At 36.7% G+C, this 15,601-nt stretch overlaps 1 protein-coding gene across 2 annotated transcripts in view; it reads left to right on the top strand.

The window, feature by feature from the left end:
- The window catches only part of LOC111983011 (protein TIC236, chloroplastic), a 49,966-nt gene that overhangs the window by 24,700 nt on the left and 9,665 nt on the right, over positions 1-15,601 (top strand). For both annotated transcript variants that reach the window (XM_065768194.1, XM_024014645.2), the window contains exons 10-17: positions 319-476; positions 595-1,114; positions 2,450-2,620; positions 2,772-2,831; positions 6,282-6,404; positions 7,433-7,708; positions 9,053-9,118; positions 9,306-9,437. In XM_065768194.1, coding sequence (XP_065624266.1) covers positions 319-476; positions 595-1,114; positions 2,450-2,620; positions 2,772-2,831; positions 6,282-6,404; positions 7,433-7,708; positions 9,053-9,118; positions 9,306-9,437 — 1,506 coding nt within the window. The remainder of the gene's footprint in view (positions 1-318; positions 477-594; positions 1,115-2,449; positions 2,621-2,771; positions 2,832-6,281; positions 6,405-7,432; positions 7,709-9,052; positions 9,119-9,305; positions 9,438-15,601) is intronic.

Below are 15,601 nucleotides of genomic sequence, written 5' to 3'. Positions count from 1 at the left end.
TGGGTACTTTTTTGGAAAACCAGCTCATTTTCCCCTTCCTATGGTTGTCAAGAGTGGCCCCTCTGTGGGAGATTTATCTTAGTTTTTTATGATATGATTGTACCTTGTTTTAAATGGCAGCTGCACCCCCTTTTGGATGGCAGTCATTTTCTTATTTAGTCCTACTTGATGCACGTGTAAAGTGTAGTGTCTTAACTTTAGTGGGGTTGCCTGACTGCTTTTAGGAGATTGTTGCTTTGAAATAAGTGGTGATGATACGTCTACTTTTTCTGTTAATTATCTTGCTGCATTTTGATGTAGAACACTTTCTTTTTGCAGGGTGAGCTGGATGATGCTGCAATAGATGTGAATTTCTCTGGAAATTTGTCCTTTGATAAAATTATGCAGCGGTATATACCTGGATATCTTCATCTGATGCCACTAAAATTAGGGGATTTAAATGGAGAAATGAAAATGTCTGGATCTCTTTTAAGACCGTAAGATCCTTGGACACCCCCCCCCCTCTCTCTCTTTTGTTAATTAAAATAGTTTTGTTACTGCAATTTGGATGTCCATATACTTCAACTTGGTTTATGTATCATGATTTTTTATTAGGAGGTTTGACATTAAATGGACTGCTCCAAAAGCCGAAGGTTCCTTTACTGATGCTCGAGGAGATATCCTAATTTCACATGACTACATCACTGTTAATTCTTCTTCTGTTGCCTTTGAATTAACCACAAAAATTCAAACATCTTATCTTGATGAATACTGGCTCAGCACAACAGAGTTTGATGCAAAGAGGGTCATGCCATTTATTGTTGATGGACTTGAGTTGGATTTACGTATGCGTGGTTTTGAATTTTTCAGTTTGATATCTTCTTATCCTTTTGACTCTCCAAGACCAACACATTTGAAAGCAACTGGAAGGATCAAGTTTCAGGGAAAACCCTGTAGCAGTACTAATGAGCACAACGTTGGTTTTGAAAAGAAAAAGCAACTTTTGGAAATGTCAGATAAGGGAAAAACGGATGGTCTTGTGGGTGAGGTTTTGATCTCAGGTCTCAAGCTGAATCAGTTGATGGTAGCACCTCAGTTGGTTGGACAGTTGAGCATTTCACGTGGGTGTATCAAGGTAATGTCACTCAAGTTATTTACAAAGTTTGATGTTAATATTGTCTTTTTAATATGTTACACTGCTTGGCTCACTCACCAAAATATGAGTATTAGGGTTAAGGAAGAGAAAATAAGACTAGGGAGAGATAGAGATTTGAGAAAAGATCTAGGCTTGGTAATAATTCCCTCACCTTAGAAAAATTTTAAATTAGGGTTTATGGCATGATTACAAAAATACCCTTATGCTCATATAAAATAACATGCTTTTTGATTAAAAAAAGAAGAAATAACTTTAACACTCCCCCTTAAGCTGGAGCATACAGATGAAACTTACATATCAAGCTTGAAAGACGATTGCTGAAAGGAGGCAGATGCTAATGACTTCGTGAGAATATTAGCCAAATGATCATCTGAACGAACAAAGGGAGTAACAATCTATTTTGAAAGAATGCATGAGTTAATTGCTCCATGGGAAGATCACCCAACTGATCATCCAAACAAACAAAGGGAGTAGTAATTTCCTTCTTCATCGGTAAATCCTAAATAAAGTGACAATCAAGGTTGATTGTTTAGTATGCTCATGGAACACGGGATTGCTATCAATAAAGATTGAAAAAGCCTGATTGTCACTATACATTTGCGTAGAAGTAGGAACATCAACTCCCAAGTTATGAATGAGAGATTGAACCCATAACATTTTGGAAGCAGTAGGAGCCAGAGCTGGATACTTAGCTTTGACACTAGAATGGGCAACAATATTCCGCTTTTTACTGTGCCAAGTTATAAGACTACCTCCAGCAAAGATACGGAAGCCATAAATGGACTGTCTATCATAAAAACTACCAGCCCAATCAACATCACTAAAACCTATCCTTATCCAAAAGTGCTCTTCAGCTAATGCAAGATACGACAAATGGCTCCATATTGAGCTTGACAGGGAGCATGCATATACTGACTGATCACACCAACTGCATAGGTAATATCAGGATGAGTTTCTATAAGGTAAATCAACTTTCTAACCATTTGTCGGTTGCGACCAACACTGAGAAACAGATCAGCTTGCTCGCCATCAAGTTTAATAGTAGAGTCCATAGGAGTATCATTAGGTTGAGTTCCCAAGAGACTAGTCTTAGACAGAAGATCAAGGATGTATTTACTTTTATTTTTACTATGGATTGTGATTTATTGTGCTTAACAAGGCTAATGTGTTAACTTGTTTACATGAAATATACTATTGAGAGAGGTCAGGTATTATTAGTCATGGACCTACTCTTTTAATTCTACATAATTTTCTCTGTTCCTGTTTTTCTTACAATAGTTTTTCTGAAATCTTAGCTCTGTCTATGTAATGCAGTTGGATGCCACAGGCAGGCCGGATGAAAGTCTCACAGTAGAGTTTGTAGGGCCATTGCAACCTGGTAGTGAAGATAATCCGCAAAATGGAAAATTACTGTCTTTTTCCCTTCAGAAAGGACAACTAAGAGCTAATGTTTGTTTTCGACCACTACATTCTGCTAATTTGGAGGTGCCTCTAGTTTTTTTATTTCATGGAAATTTAGTTTTTTTTTTTCCTTCTATGGGAAGCTTTATATTGTATGCAGTGTGCTTATTTAAAAGCAGCAATAGTTTGAAAATGAGTAATTTCTTTCTCATGACTTTGTGTGAGGTGGTTGTAGATACGGAATTTGCCTCTTGACGAATTGGAGCTGGCTTCACTGCGGGGAACAATACAAAGAGTAAGCGGTGTTCTTTATTTATTTCATTTTTGTGGATAAATATCTACCTTTTTCTATTCAATGCTAAGTTCTTATTTGATTCCATTGTTCCCCGTGTCTCATCCCTCCTTGATTGTCTTTAGTGTGCATGAAAAATCATTATGAGGTGGGCCTACCATTCAACAATTTCCAGATTTGTACTGGGATTTTTTCTTTACTGGGGGTAGAGAGCAATTAGAGAAAAGGAATAAAGGAAGGAGGGGGGGGGGGTTTGGTTGCAAGACTGGGTCTCAAGGTCTAATAACTTTTGTGCAACATTATATGTTCTGGCTCTTATAAGTATTTTCTAATTTGGCTATAGGCCCGTGATATTTTGATTAAATTTGTAATGCTGCCTTCTGGAAGAAATTCTTTGCTTCCCTTTATATGGATCAGATTTTTCTTGCTGTTTAAACAATTTATTCGTGACTTGGTGGCTTAGGCTTGTGTGAATGAATACAGTTTTTATTTCTTCTTCTTTTGAGTCGGCTAATTTCATGATGTTTAGGATTGGCTACCATCTGAACATAAACAGGATCTTGTAAAGATCTTTACTTATCAAGAGAAAGTAAATTTGGGGGTGGAGAGGAGAGACAATGGTGACATGGTTAGTATACAGCCAGTAAGAGGAGTTGTCCTAACAACTTTTTTTTGTCTAAATTACAAACTACACCCTCTGATGCAGGACCGTTAAGAAAGTTCAGCACTATACTAGGTTTCTTGATGAATTCTTGAATAAGGAGTGATGTTTAAAAGTTTAGGTTAGAAGAGAATGAATGTTGACGGCTGTTTGTGGCTGAAACAGGGGATAAACAGAAAATAACATAAATAACACTAGGCAATCACACCTAGGTCTTCCCAAGCATCACACTTAGGGTTCCTTGGCATCACACCTCGGAGAAGTTTGCATTACACAAACAAAGCTTAAAATAAGCTGCTGAATTTTATTAATCAATCACAATATTCTGAAATAGCATGACCATAAAAGAGCCTTTATATAGAGGATATAGTTATCCTTTTCCTAGTAAGACTTGGACTCTAAATAACCTATTCCTAGAATGAATAGAAATACTAATAATAATTAAATAAAATACTTAATAATACGTAAACATAAAATAAGACTCATGGGCCTTTGGTTTAGCCAATGACATCCCATTCCAGATTTCTGGAAATTACCAAATTGCCCTTATTCTGATAGAACTTAATTAAAACTGATCCAGCAGCTTCTCAACCTAAAAGACTCGATACTAATAACTAAAATGATGAAAGGTGCAAAGAAGGTCCGACATCAAAACTAGACCACAATTCTTGAATCTTTGTAGATTTAATCTTCTTTTTCCTTGCGCTCTTTCTTGTCTTCATCACCCTCTTAACTTTGGTCAATTTTCAAGTCAGTCCCAATTCACTCCTTTAACTTCATCTGTTTTCAATTTAGTCATTCTGTCTACTTTTATCTAAATTTTTCTGTTAAAGCTCATAAAATGACACATTTTTTATTTTTGTTTCAATTTTACCTCTAGCTCTTTTTTTCTTCTTTTTCTCCCTGAACACCCCCTAGCTCTTCCTTTACTTTGCTCCTCCACCCGTCCCCTTTCATCTGCCCTCCCTTTGTAGATCTCTTCATTTTTTTTCCTTTTTAAAACTCAATGGATCCAAAGTCAAGAAGCTTGAGGTTGATATCAGCGGGGAAGCAAAACTTTGGGATGGTGGAGATCGGCAGAAGAAGCTAGGTTATCGAAGAAGCTTTATTGAAGAAACTAGGTTAAAATTGGGCACAGTCAATCAAGCATTGCTTGAGAAGTGGCTATGGAGATTCTTGCAAGAAAATAATCACGTATGGAAAAGATTGGTGAGGGTAAGGAAGAGGGATGTTAGGTCTCAAATCCAGTTTGTACAACACATGGGACGGAGTCTGGAAGGCCATTAGAGGAGGGTGGGATTCATTAAGTTGATTTGTTGGCTTTAAAATGGGAGAGGTGGAAGAGTTAGATTTTGGCACGGGCATGATGTTTGGTGCACTAATAATAACTTGGCATCCTTATTTCCTAATCTATTTCAGCATTCAGTTAATAAAGATGCTTGAGTAAACTAGTGCATAGAGTTGACTAATGGAGGGGTTCAGGGAATCAAGTTTTTGTGAGGCTTGCTCAGTTCTGGGAATTGGAATCTATTACTATTTTTTTTTTTTTAAGGTGCTGTATTCTACCTGGATTAGTGTGGGCTGAGAGGGTCAGTCCTTGGGAAATTAAGTAAAGATGGGTGCTTTGGCATTTGTTTGTATTTTGAGGCTTTAAGAAGGAATGGTGTTTCTGACCCTTGTAAGACAATATAAAGGTTAAAGGCTCCTTTGAGGCTGGCTTTCTTTTTATGGACAGTTTGGAAAGATATTCACAATAGAAAATCTTGTAAATTGAGGTGTGTTTATTGTGAATCAATGTGCTATGTGCAAAGAGAATGGGGAGAAAATTGTTTGTCTGTTATTGCATTGCCTGATGGTGAGGGAATTATATGGACTTTTTAATTTGAGGTGTTTGGTGTGAAATGTGTGATGCCTAAATAAGTTAGAGGAGTGTTTCAGTGCTGGCACGGAAGACCTAAATACAGTTTGGAATGTAGCTACATTGTGATATGGGAGACATGGAGAGAAAGGGACAGGTGGATCTTTAAAGTAAAAGAGGTGGGTGTTGAGAGGGTGAAATCCCAGTTTGTTGGGACTCATTTTACTTGGTTTTCCTTGGATGGGGGCAGACCTTTGGTTTTATGTGATTCATAGACTCATTGTATTGTATACTTGATTTGAAGGGGTTGGTATGGGTATGCAGCTGGTATAATTCATATTACTCTTATTGTACCCTATGCAATTTTTGTTTTTACTACAATTGACATAAAAAAAAAAAAAATCTTGTTTGCAACATAGTTGTTAATCATAACTCCCTGGTAGTTATAGGGAAAATATAACTGAAAAAGCTCTCTTGAAGCTTATCAAAAAAAAAAAAAAAAAAAACTCTGAAAAAGCTCTCTTGAACCATTTTTTCTTTCTTATTCCTAGAATTTCAAATTTTTATTCACTTTTTTTTATGCGTTCTCTGGAATTTTTTTTTTTTTTAATGCAATTTCTGGCAATTATGTCAATGGTGATATGCTGTTTCTTCTTTCCATGCTATTATATTTATGTGTGAAAATTTGAAAAGAAAATCTGCCTTTTGTTATTCACTGGAATCTTAATCTGACTGAAGCTTCATGATGTAGTTTTTAGATGTCAGTAGTAATCTTTTTTTCTGATTTCTAGCATTTCTCTTGTACACTTCCTGTGTACTTGGATTCTCATTTTTCTGTTTTAATGAAATTTTCTGTTATTCATAAAAAAAAGTTGTCAGTAGCAATTTAAATTTGAGATTGTTACTCATCCTGTAGCTGGTTCTATACTTTCAGGCAGAAATTCAGCTTAACCTTCAGAAGAGAAGAGGTCATGGAGTTTTATCTGTGCTTCAGCCAAAATTCAGTGGTGTGCTAGGTGAAGCCCTAGATGTGGCTGCCAGATGGAGTGGGGATGTTGTGAGTACTTACACTATAGTTTTTACCTTGAATTTATCCTTTTGGTGGGTTCACTGGTTGAGAAATTTAAAACGATCATCTCAGGTGTTTCCTATTATGAGCTTAATTAGTTGCTATCACCAGAGATGATGGTGATAGCAATAATATATCATATAATATATCATCACTATTATTGTACTGTAATAAGGTTGACATAATGTTGGCTCACTTCATAATAGCTTCAGCTTCTTCTCCACCAACTATTTTTATGTAAAGTTATTGAATATCATACTTTATAGGATTTGCCTTAATTGTCTTAAACGCTTCCTTCCAAATGCCAATATGATTATATAGAGGAAGATACAAAAGAGAAATTGTGATAGCGGTGAAACAGGATATCAAAATTTAAGATATCTTGTACTAAAAAAAAAAAAAAAAAGATATTTATCTATATTCCAATCTCTAATCCCTGGAAGTAACAGAAGTAAAAGAAGGAGGCTGTCGTTCAAGTAGTTGATATCAAAGATCTATCTAATTTCAATTCTTAAACTACAAAAGTAGGCCTAGATCTCATTGGTCAGTATTGTTTGTGGTAGTAATTGTGTTGGTCGGTACTATTTACATTCTACCACATTTGTACCTGAGTCTTCCAAACAGAACACATGCTCTACCTCCTATGTGTTTATTTTTTATTTTTTATTTTTATGTTTTTAGCTCTTTTGATATCTTAAATGCTTTTCCACCGATTATTTTCAAAATTATTTTAGATTATATTGCTAAAATATTGGTAAATCTGTTTATTGTCAATTTTCAAAAGCTTATTTTTCCAAAAATAATATTGTTATTATTGTTTTCTAATTTTTAGGATATGAGCATTATTCCTCAGATCACTTTATAAAAATTTTCTGAAACAAAGTTATGACTGTATGTTGCTGCAAAATAATTATATTATTTTCATTTGTTATGAGCTTCGGTATCTATGTCAGTAATTTTATTTTTACAATTACAGCATTATGAATGAAATATTTGATGTTGTACTTGTTGAATAGATCACTGTTGAGAAAACTGTTCTGGAACTAAGCAGTAGCCGTTATGAGCTTCAAGGTGAATATGTCTTGCCTGGTACTCGAGATCGAAGCCCTGCTGGCAAAGAAAGGGGTGGCTTGCTCAAAAGGGCAATGGCTGGGAATCTGGGTAGTGTCATATCTTCTATGGGAAGGTGGAGAATGAGACTTGAAGTTCCTAGAGCTGAGGTTGCTGAGATGCTTCCACTTGCCAGACTTCTTTCTCGAAGCACAGATCCTGCTGTTCATTCCAGATCAAAGGTTGTATTCCACTTAAATTTGTTGTAGATGAATGTATATCATAAAAATAATCTAGGTGTAGTTTAGTCGCATATGGTTGCCTGAAATTGACTTTAACTTTCTAGGATTGGAAGTTAGCTTTAGCACAAAATTGATATGCGTAATATTACCAAGTAAGGATGAGTACTGTTATTCTCCGTCACATTGGTCTATTACAATTTCCCTTACTCTGCAGCATTGTCCCTCAGGAGAATATGTGGAAGCATCAAATGAATAGATCGTTCACACTTCTGCAACTTAGTAAAATCTATGTTTAGTTTGCTATAGCATTGTGTTTAAGATTGTTAGAATTATGGTTAAGTGATTAAAATTCACCATTTCCTGATAGTTTTAGCTTTTGGGACAATTGATAATTTAACATGGTATCAAACTAGGAGATCTTGAGTTTAATCATTGTCTTCTCTCTACCTCTCATTTAAAATGTTAAATTCAAATGTGTTGGGCCCTCACTTATTTAAGGGGAAGTTTAGGCCCACACGTGAGGGGGAGTATTGGAATTATGGTTACTTAATAGCTTAAACTTTTGGGATAGTCGGTAAGTTAACAGAGATGACCATGTTTTACTACACAGATAAGTTGTCTGCGCATTGGGATGGATTATGAAAATTGTTTTCTGTTTCTTTTTTACATAACTCAACTCAACTAAAGTCTTGATCCCTATTAATGTGTAAGCATGAAATTTTATTTATTTATTTTTATCTCTTTCCTTTTGTCCTTTCTTTGTTTTTCAGCTTAATAAAAAATTAGGGGAAAGAAGAAGAGAGATATATATATATATATATCTATGTATGTATATAATTGTAATATGTACATTCTGAGTGTGTTAGGTTGTAGTGATTTTAGGAAGGATGGAAAAGAGTGGGAAAAAAGGGGGAGAGAAAGGAGTATTTTCGCATGTTTGGTAGGAGAGAAAAGAGGATGGAAAATGGGGTGGGGTTTTATTCTTTCCTAGCCCATTAAACTTAATCCCTCCAAATTGAGAGGAAAATATGGGGGAGACAGACAATTGCCCTTCATTTGAAAAAAAAAAAAAAAAATTGCTTCTTGTATAATTGGAATAAAATAGTAAATTGCTTCAAATAACTATTTTTTTCCTCCCATTTTTCTTCCCTACCCAATAAAGGAAAGATACACAAAGTTTCCATTCTCCCACTATTTAATCCTTCCTACCAAACACATAGGACCATCCTTCCACTTATTCATCATTCGCTGAGATATTTGTAGTTTTGCTTGCTATAAATAATAATTCTTTAGTATTATAAAGAGAAGAGAATCCTGATTATGCATGTCTATGACTGAATGCAGGATCTCTTTCTTCAGAGTTTGCAGTCGGTGGGATTATATACTGACAATGTTAAAGAATTGCTTGAGGTACTCTGTTGATCAAACACCATATGTTAATTTATTATCAAAAGCTACAATATTTGATGCCTCTGACTTGGTGCTCCAGGATCTAATTTGTTCCTTTACCTTCTTATTGGTAATAAGATGAACTGCATTGAAGGTGCGTGAGGCTCAAAAGTGTTTTGTTATTTTAATGGCTGTATTAATATTTCAGGTTATACGGGGGCATTACACTTCTTCAAATGAAGTTATTCTTGAAGACTTAAGTCTTCCAGGTTTAGCAGAACTTAAAGGTCGCTGGCATGGCTCTCTTGATGCAAGTGGTGGAGGCAATGGGGACACAATGGTAGATATCTTTAGCTCCTTGCATACCATAGCCATAGATGTATTTGTTGAAAGAGGCCAATGATTAAATGTGGATTACTATACTGACAAAAATACATTACTGTTATGAGTAATAAGGGCAAAATAGTAATATCATGTATTTTATATATAAATAATATTTTATGTGTTAGGGTTGATTTATCAAACTTTAAACACGTTCACTGTAAACAACATGGTATCAGAGCCACCAACCTACCACCAACCTACCACTGTCGTTAATCCTCTAACCACCACCCACCGATACTGTTGTTGCCGGCAAACATAACAGCACCTCGCTAGCTCAGACGACCCTAACAGAGGCCTCTGACAATCTCGATTTAGTGGCTAAGGGAGTTGTCCAGCGTCGGTGACCCTCTCTTGTGTCTCGCAACACCAGATTGACGTCGCCTGACCGCGAGAGAGGTAGGTTTTTACTTGCCCTCCTTTGGCGACCCATCCTAGGCCACTCGCCTGTCCTCGCGCCGCTGCTCCTGCACCCTAGTGCTGTCGCCGGAGTTTTTCAATTGAGGGTTTCAACCATTGTTTGATTTTTTCTTCTTTTCTTCAATACGTTGATTTGTTGGACTAGACTTTGTTGATTGATGTTTAGTGGTGGATTGGGCATTTTTTTTTTTTTGGTGTTGGTATGGATTTGTTATTGCCTTGTTTTTGGAATAGTTTGGTGTTGATTCTTTGATAGATGAGTTGCTGTTTGAGTTGCTGATTGGTTGAAGTACATTGGTTGCTGGTTGGAATTTGTTTTAATTTAGTCTAGCATATTTATTTAGTGTTAGTTTGTTCTTCAGATTGCTATTATGGTGTCCAAAAACAATGCTCAACCCCCTAATTATTTCTTATCTCCTGATATGTTATCAAGTACTTCCATTCGTCTTAATGGAAGTAATTATGCTCAGTGGGCACATGCAGTTGAAGTCTTTCTTCTTGGTAGAAAGAAGTTTGATTACGTGATTAGTGAACCCTCTGTACCTACAGACCTTAAATTTGCTTATTGGAAAGCCGAAGATGCACAAGTTAGGAGTTGTTTGTGGAATAACATGGAGTCTAAGATCAATTGTAGTTTGGTTTTCTTACCAACAGCTAAACTTGTTTGGGAACAAGCCAAGGAACTTTACTTTGGTGTTAACAATTTGAAGCGGATTTATGATCTTCATCAAAATTATTTCTCCTTGAGTTTGAGTGATTTGTCTTTGGAGGACTATTATAACAAGTTTAAGGGTGTATGTGAAGAACTCAATATTTATCAGCCCATCTCCTCTGATGTGAAAACTATGAAGAAACAACGAGATTCCATGCATGTTGCTTGCTTCCTCTCTGGATTGTCAAAAAGTTTGAATACAGTAAAATCACAAATTTTAGCTAATCCAGACCTCCCTTCATTGAGTGAAGTTTTTGGTAGACTTCGACAGACCACATTATCTGGTTCGAGTACTACCCCCTTCTCTTCCTCCCGTATTGATGCATTACCTTTTGGTGATAAATATGCCTTTACCACTTATATGGGGAGTAATAGAGGTGGTTGTTGAGGTCGGGGTCGTGGGGGCCGAGGCTATGGAGGTCGTGACTAAGGGGTCGTGGTAGTGAACAAGGGGGTTATGGTAGAAGATGTGGTCTTCGTAAGTGCACTTATTGCCATGGTCAGAATCATACAGTAGACTTTTGTTGGGAGTTGTATGGTAAACCGTTGGCTCACCAAGCTAGGTTTCAAGTTCAAGAACCGCCTTCACAATCACTTCCACCAACATCCATAGTAGTCTCTTTTCCTAAGGAAGAGTACAATCGCCTCTTGTCTCTGCATTCCAACTCTGTTGGGTTTGATTCTACTACTATGGCTCAACAAGGTACTTCCGTTGCTTGTCTTGCCACTCAGGACCCTTGGGTCAGTAACTCAAGTGCTACTGATCATATGATAGGTACCTCAAGTTTACTCTTTGACCTTGAGCAATCTAGTAGTCTTCCTAATGTTACATTGGCAAATGGCTCAGCCACTATAGTTTCTGGTTTGGGCATTGCCAATCTTAGTCCTAATCTTTCTCTCTCTTCTATCTTATATATTCATGATTTTCTTTTTAACATTTTGTCAATTAGTAAGTTTACTAAAATTTTGAATTGTGCTGCCATTTTTTTATCCACTCATTGTATCTTTAAGGATCTCAAGACGAGGAAGATCATTGGTGGAGGGCATGAAGCCGGTGGACTTTATTACCTGGATCAATGTGGTTCTTCCTGTTTAGTGGCTTCTCATTTGTCTATCTTGCCTCTTCAGCATCATCGTTGCCTTGGTCATCCATCTCTCAAGAATTTGAAGTCATTAGTTCCGTCATGTCATCAAATTGAGTCTTTACAATGGGAAGTATGTTAGTTGGGTAAACACCATAGGGTGCCTTTTGCCTTTAGGCATGAGAGTCGTGTTAGTAGTCCTTTTTATTTAGTTCATTCAGATATTTGGGGTCCAATAAACACTCCCTCATTGTTGGGATTTAGATATTTTGTCATTTTTGTTGATGATTATTCTTGAATCACCTATCTTTATCTTATGAAAGAACAATCTGAATTGTACTCAATTTTCAAATCATTTTATATGGAAATAAAGACTCGGTTTAATGCTTCACTTCATATTTTTCGGTCAGATAATGCTTGTGAATATTTTCATACATCTTTGTCTCAATTTTTTAATGATCATGGTATAATTCACCAATCTTCATGCCCCCATACTCCACAACAAAATGGTGTTGCTAAATGCAAAATGTGTTATTTGTTAGAGGTCACTTGTGCGTTAAAGTTTCATATGCGTGTTCCCAAATCATATTAGAGTGATGCTGTTCTCACTGTTTGTCACCTAATTAATCGTATGCCTTCCACTGTTCTAGGTTGTCAGATACCTTATACTGTGCTCTCCCCTGATGCACCTTTGTTTCATCTACCTCCTAAGATCTTTAGTTGTGTGTGCTATGTTCATATCTTAGGTCCAGGGAGTGACAAACTTGATCCTAGATCCATCATATGCATTTTTCTTAGGTATTCTCGTACTCAAAAGGGATACCGATGTTACTCAAGTACTCTTCGGCGTCGTTTCATTAGTGCTGATGTCACATTTGATGAATCTCAGTCCTATTTCTCTCCTTCGGTTGCTAGTGACAGTTCTCCTCCTTGTCTTCCTCTCCTACCACCTGTGTCTCCTATTGAATTTCCTTAGAAACCACTCTAGGTATATTGTCGTCGGTAGAAACCTCCAACAGAGACTTCTTTCCCGCCTAGTGATCTACCTCCTGATCTTGCCACTCTTCCAATTGCTTTGCGCAAAGGTAAGCGTTCTTGTACCTTTCACCCTATCTCTCAGTTTGTCTCTTATGGTCACTTGTCTTCATCTCTTCATGCCTTTACCACATCCTTAAATTCTATTGTTTTTCCTAAGTTTGTCCAAGGGGCTATGTCCATCTCTGGTTGGAAGTCTGCTATGGAGGCAAAAATGTCTACCCTGTCTGAAAATGCTATTTGGTCTTTAGTTACTCATTCTCCAGGGAAAACTGCTATTGGTTGTCGTTGGGTGTATATAGGGATGGCAATTTAAGCCCGACCCACGGGTACCCAGCTCAGCCCGACCCTAATGGGTCGGGTTTTACCCAATTCGATAAAGAATAGGGTCGGGTTTGGGTTAAAAAAAAAAAAAAAAAAACCCGAAACGAGTCCAGGTCGAGTCGGGGTTTTGGCAAAAATTTGGCCCAAACTCAGACTCGACCCAACCTGGATAGCTTAAATATAAAATTACAAAAAACCTACCTATATATATATATCATAACCCTAACCTAAAACTCATTTCTCTCCTTCCTCTCTCAACTCAGCTGCCTCTCTCCTTTCTCTCTCAACTCAGCCGCCTCTCTCACTGACTCTCACTCTTTAATCAGCTCCACCAAGACTCTTAAAGTCACAAATCAGGTTCAGACACTCACCTCTCATCCTCACCCTCAATTCTCCATGGATTTTCTTCCATCTCACGTGTGACTTCTTGAACAGCGTCGTTGGTTTTGTTTTTGAAAGAAGAACTTGTAGAATATCGTGGTGGTTGCTGTTTTTGTCACAGAGGAGGCCGTGATCGTTAGATCGGAGAGAGATTTAGTGGTCTGAGTTCTTTTTTTTTTTTTTTTTGTTCATTTTTTTTGGGTTCATTTAGTAGTTTTTTGTTTTTGGTATTTGTTTGAGGATTTAATATGTAAAAATCTGTTCATAATTGATAAATGGAGTTTTGTTCCTCTCTCAATAGTTTTGTTTTTGGCATTTGTTTGAGGATTCAATATGTAAAAATCAGAGTGAATGTTGTGTTGATGTAAAAATCTGTCCATAAATGGAAAAATCGGGGTTTTGTTTCTTCCATAAATGATAAATGTTTGAGGATTTAACTGATAAAAATGTTGATTGATTTGTGTTTGTGTTTGTGTTTGGGGTTTTTTTTTTTTTTTTAATAAGATTGGGTTGGATTGGGCTGCCATGGAATAGCCCAGAAGTGGCTGGACGGGGCCGGTGGAGACCTGATGGGCCGGGTTTGGGGCTCAAAAAGACCTGTTTATCAAACGGACCGGGTCCAAGTAACAGAGGAGGACCCGCGGGTCGGGTCCAGGTATCAAAAAACCGGCTCGGCACCAACCGTTGCCATTCCTAAGTGTATGCTATGAAGTATTTGCTTGATGGTTCTATTGAGCGTTTGAAGCCTTGCTTGGTTACCAACACATAAGCATAGTGAATAAACTCAATGATAGCGAGTTTTACCTTTTCTCCTCGGAGTACTTGTGGCACTCAAAGGTCAACTCCACCTTCTTCTCCATTCCAAGTATGCTTCAGGATCATTTTTTCCTTGGAACGATGGTATCTTCATTTTGATGTTTCCTAGGTTTCTATCAGTCCCATCTTGCCATCTCAGATCTCTTCGGAAACCTCTACCACGCCTTTCTTCTCTTGGCAAAAATCTGCCCTCATTGTTCAATGAAGCTTGATCCTCTTCATCTTCGAACTCATCCTCTGTGGTTCATCAAAATCATTCACGTGCGCACGCCTTTCTTGCCTTCTAGCATTAGGGACTCTTTGGGGACGCTCCTCATGCAAAGTAGCAATAACAGCGTCTTGCCTATCCATCCGATCCCGAATCTCATTAAACACCACGTTCATGCGTTCAAATTGTTGTTGCATAGCCTGCAACATTAAGGATGACTCCTTCCCTCCTTCTTTGTTTGATGCTTCGCTCTTGGAAGACATACTTTTGAAACTATAAAGAAATGTTAGAAATAATTTTCATAACACTCCCTCACATGTTTGCACTCAAATTATGTCACTCACACTCGTGTTTCACTTTTAAATTGGCTTTTTCCTGATATTAGTCTCACACTCTGTTGCCTTTTCCACTCGTAACTTTCCCTTTTCAGTTGTTCATTAAACTAATAAACTTGATCAAGAAATTCAACTTGTAATATTTAAACCAATACCGACGGCAAGAAAATATTACAGAAACAATGAATCAAAGGAAGAGGACAAAAGAAAACAATATTTTGGTTTGAGAGAACTGAAACTACAAACAATTTTTTTTTTTTTTCTCTTCTTTTTTGACGTCTCTTCTTTTTTTTTTTTTTTCACGTTTTGTTTTGTTTTTTTTTTTTTTTTTGAACTTGGTGCACAATTTTGACTTGGTGCACATCATAAAATAAAAATAAAGAATAAAGAACACAAAAGGAACAAGATAGGATGATAACAGAAAACAAAAGATAAAGAGATAGTAAAACTGATTTTAGAACCTGTGCTCTGATACCAAATGATACAAACCTCAATTGACACACTTTGAGACCCAACAAATAATATTGGAATATTTGTCCTAGAAAGCTAAAATTCAAATTTTGAATGCCACAAGGAAGAATCCCTGATAAGTTCACAGTTTTTGAAGAACCAAAAGAAGAAGCAAAACCTCACGTTTTTTCTAATTTTTATTCAATAATCCTCTATTACAATGAGTGCATGCTATTTATAAGACATGACTGAAAATAGGAAAATATATATAAAATAAATAAATAAATAAATAAAACGTACTAAATAATAGAAGCCTAAATTAAAGTTGATTTGGTCTGAAATTAGCAGCTCCAAAATAGG

Source organism: Quercus suber, unplaced genomic scaffold (assembly GCF_002906115.3).
Source record: "Quercus suber isolate HL8 unplaced genomic scaffold, Cork oak 2.0 scaffold_902, whole genome shotgun sequence".
NCBI lineage: Eukaryota > Viridiplantae > Streptophyta > Magnoliopsida > Fagales > Fagaceae > Quercus > Quercus suber.
This window is presented reverse-complemented; position numbering and strand designations above follow the sequence as displayed.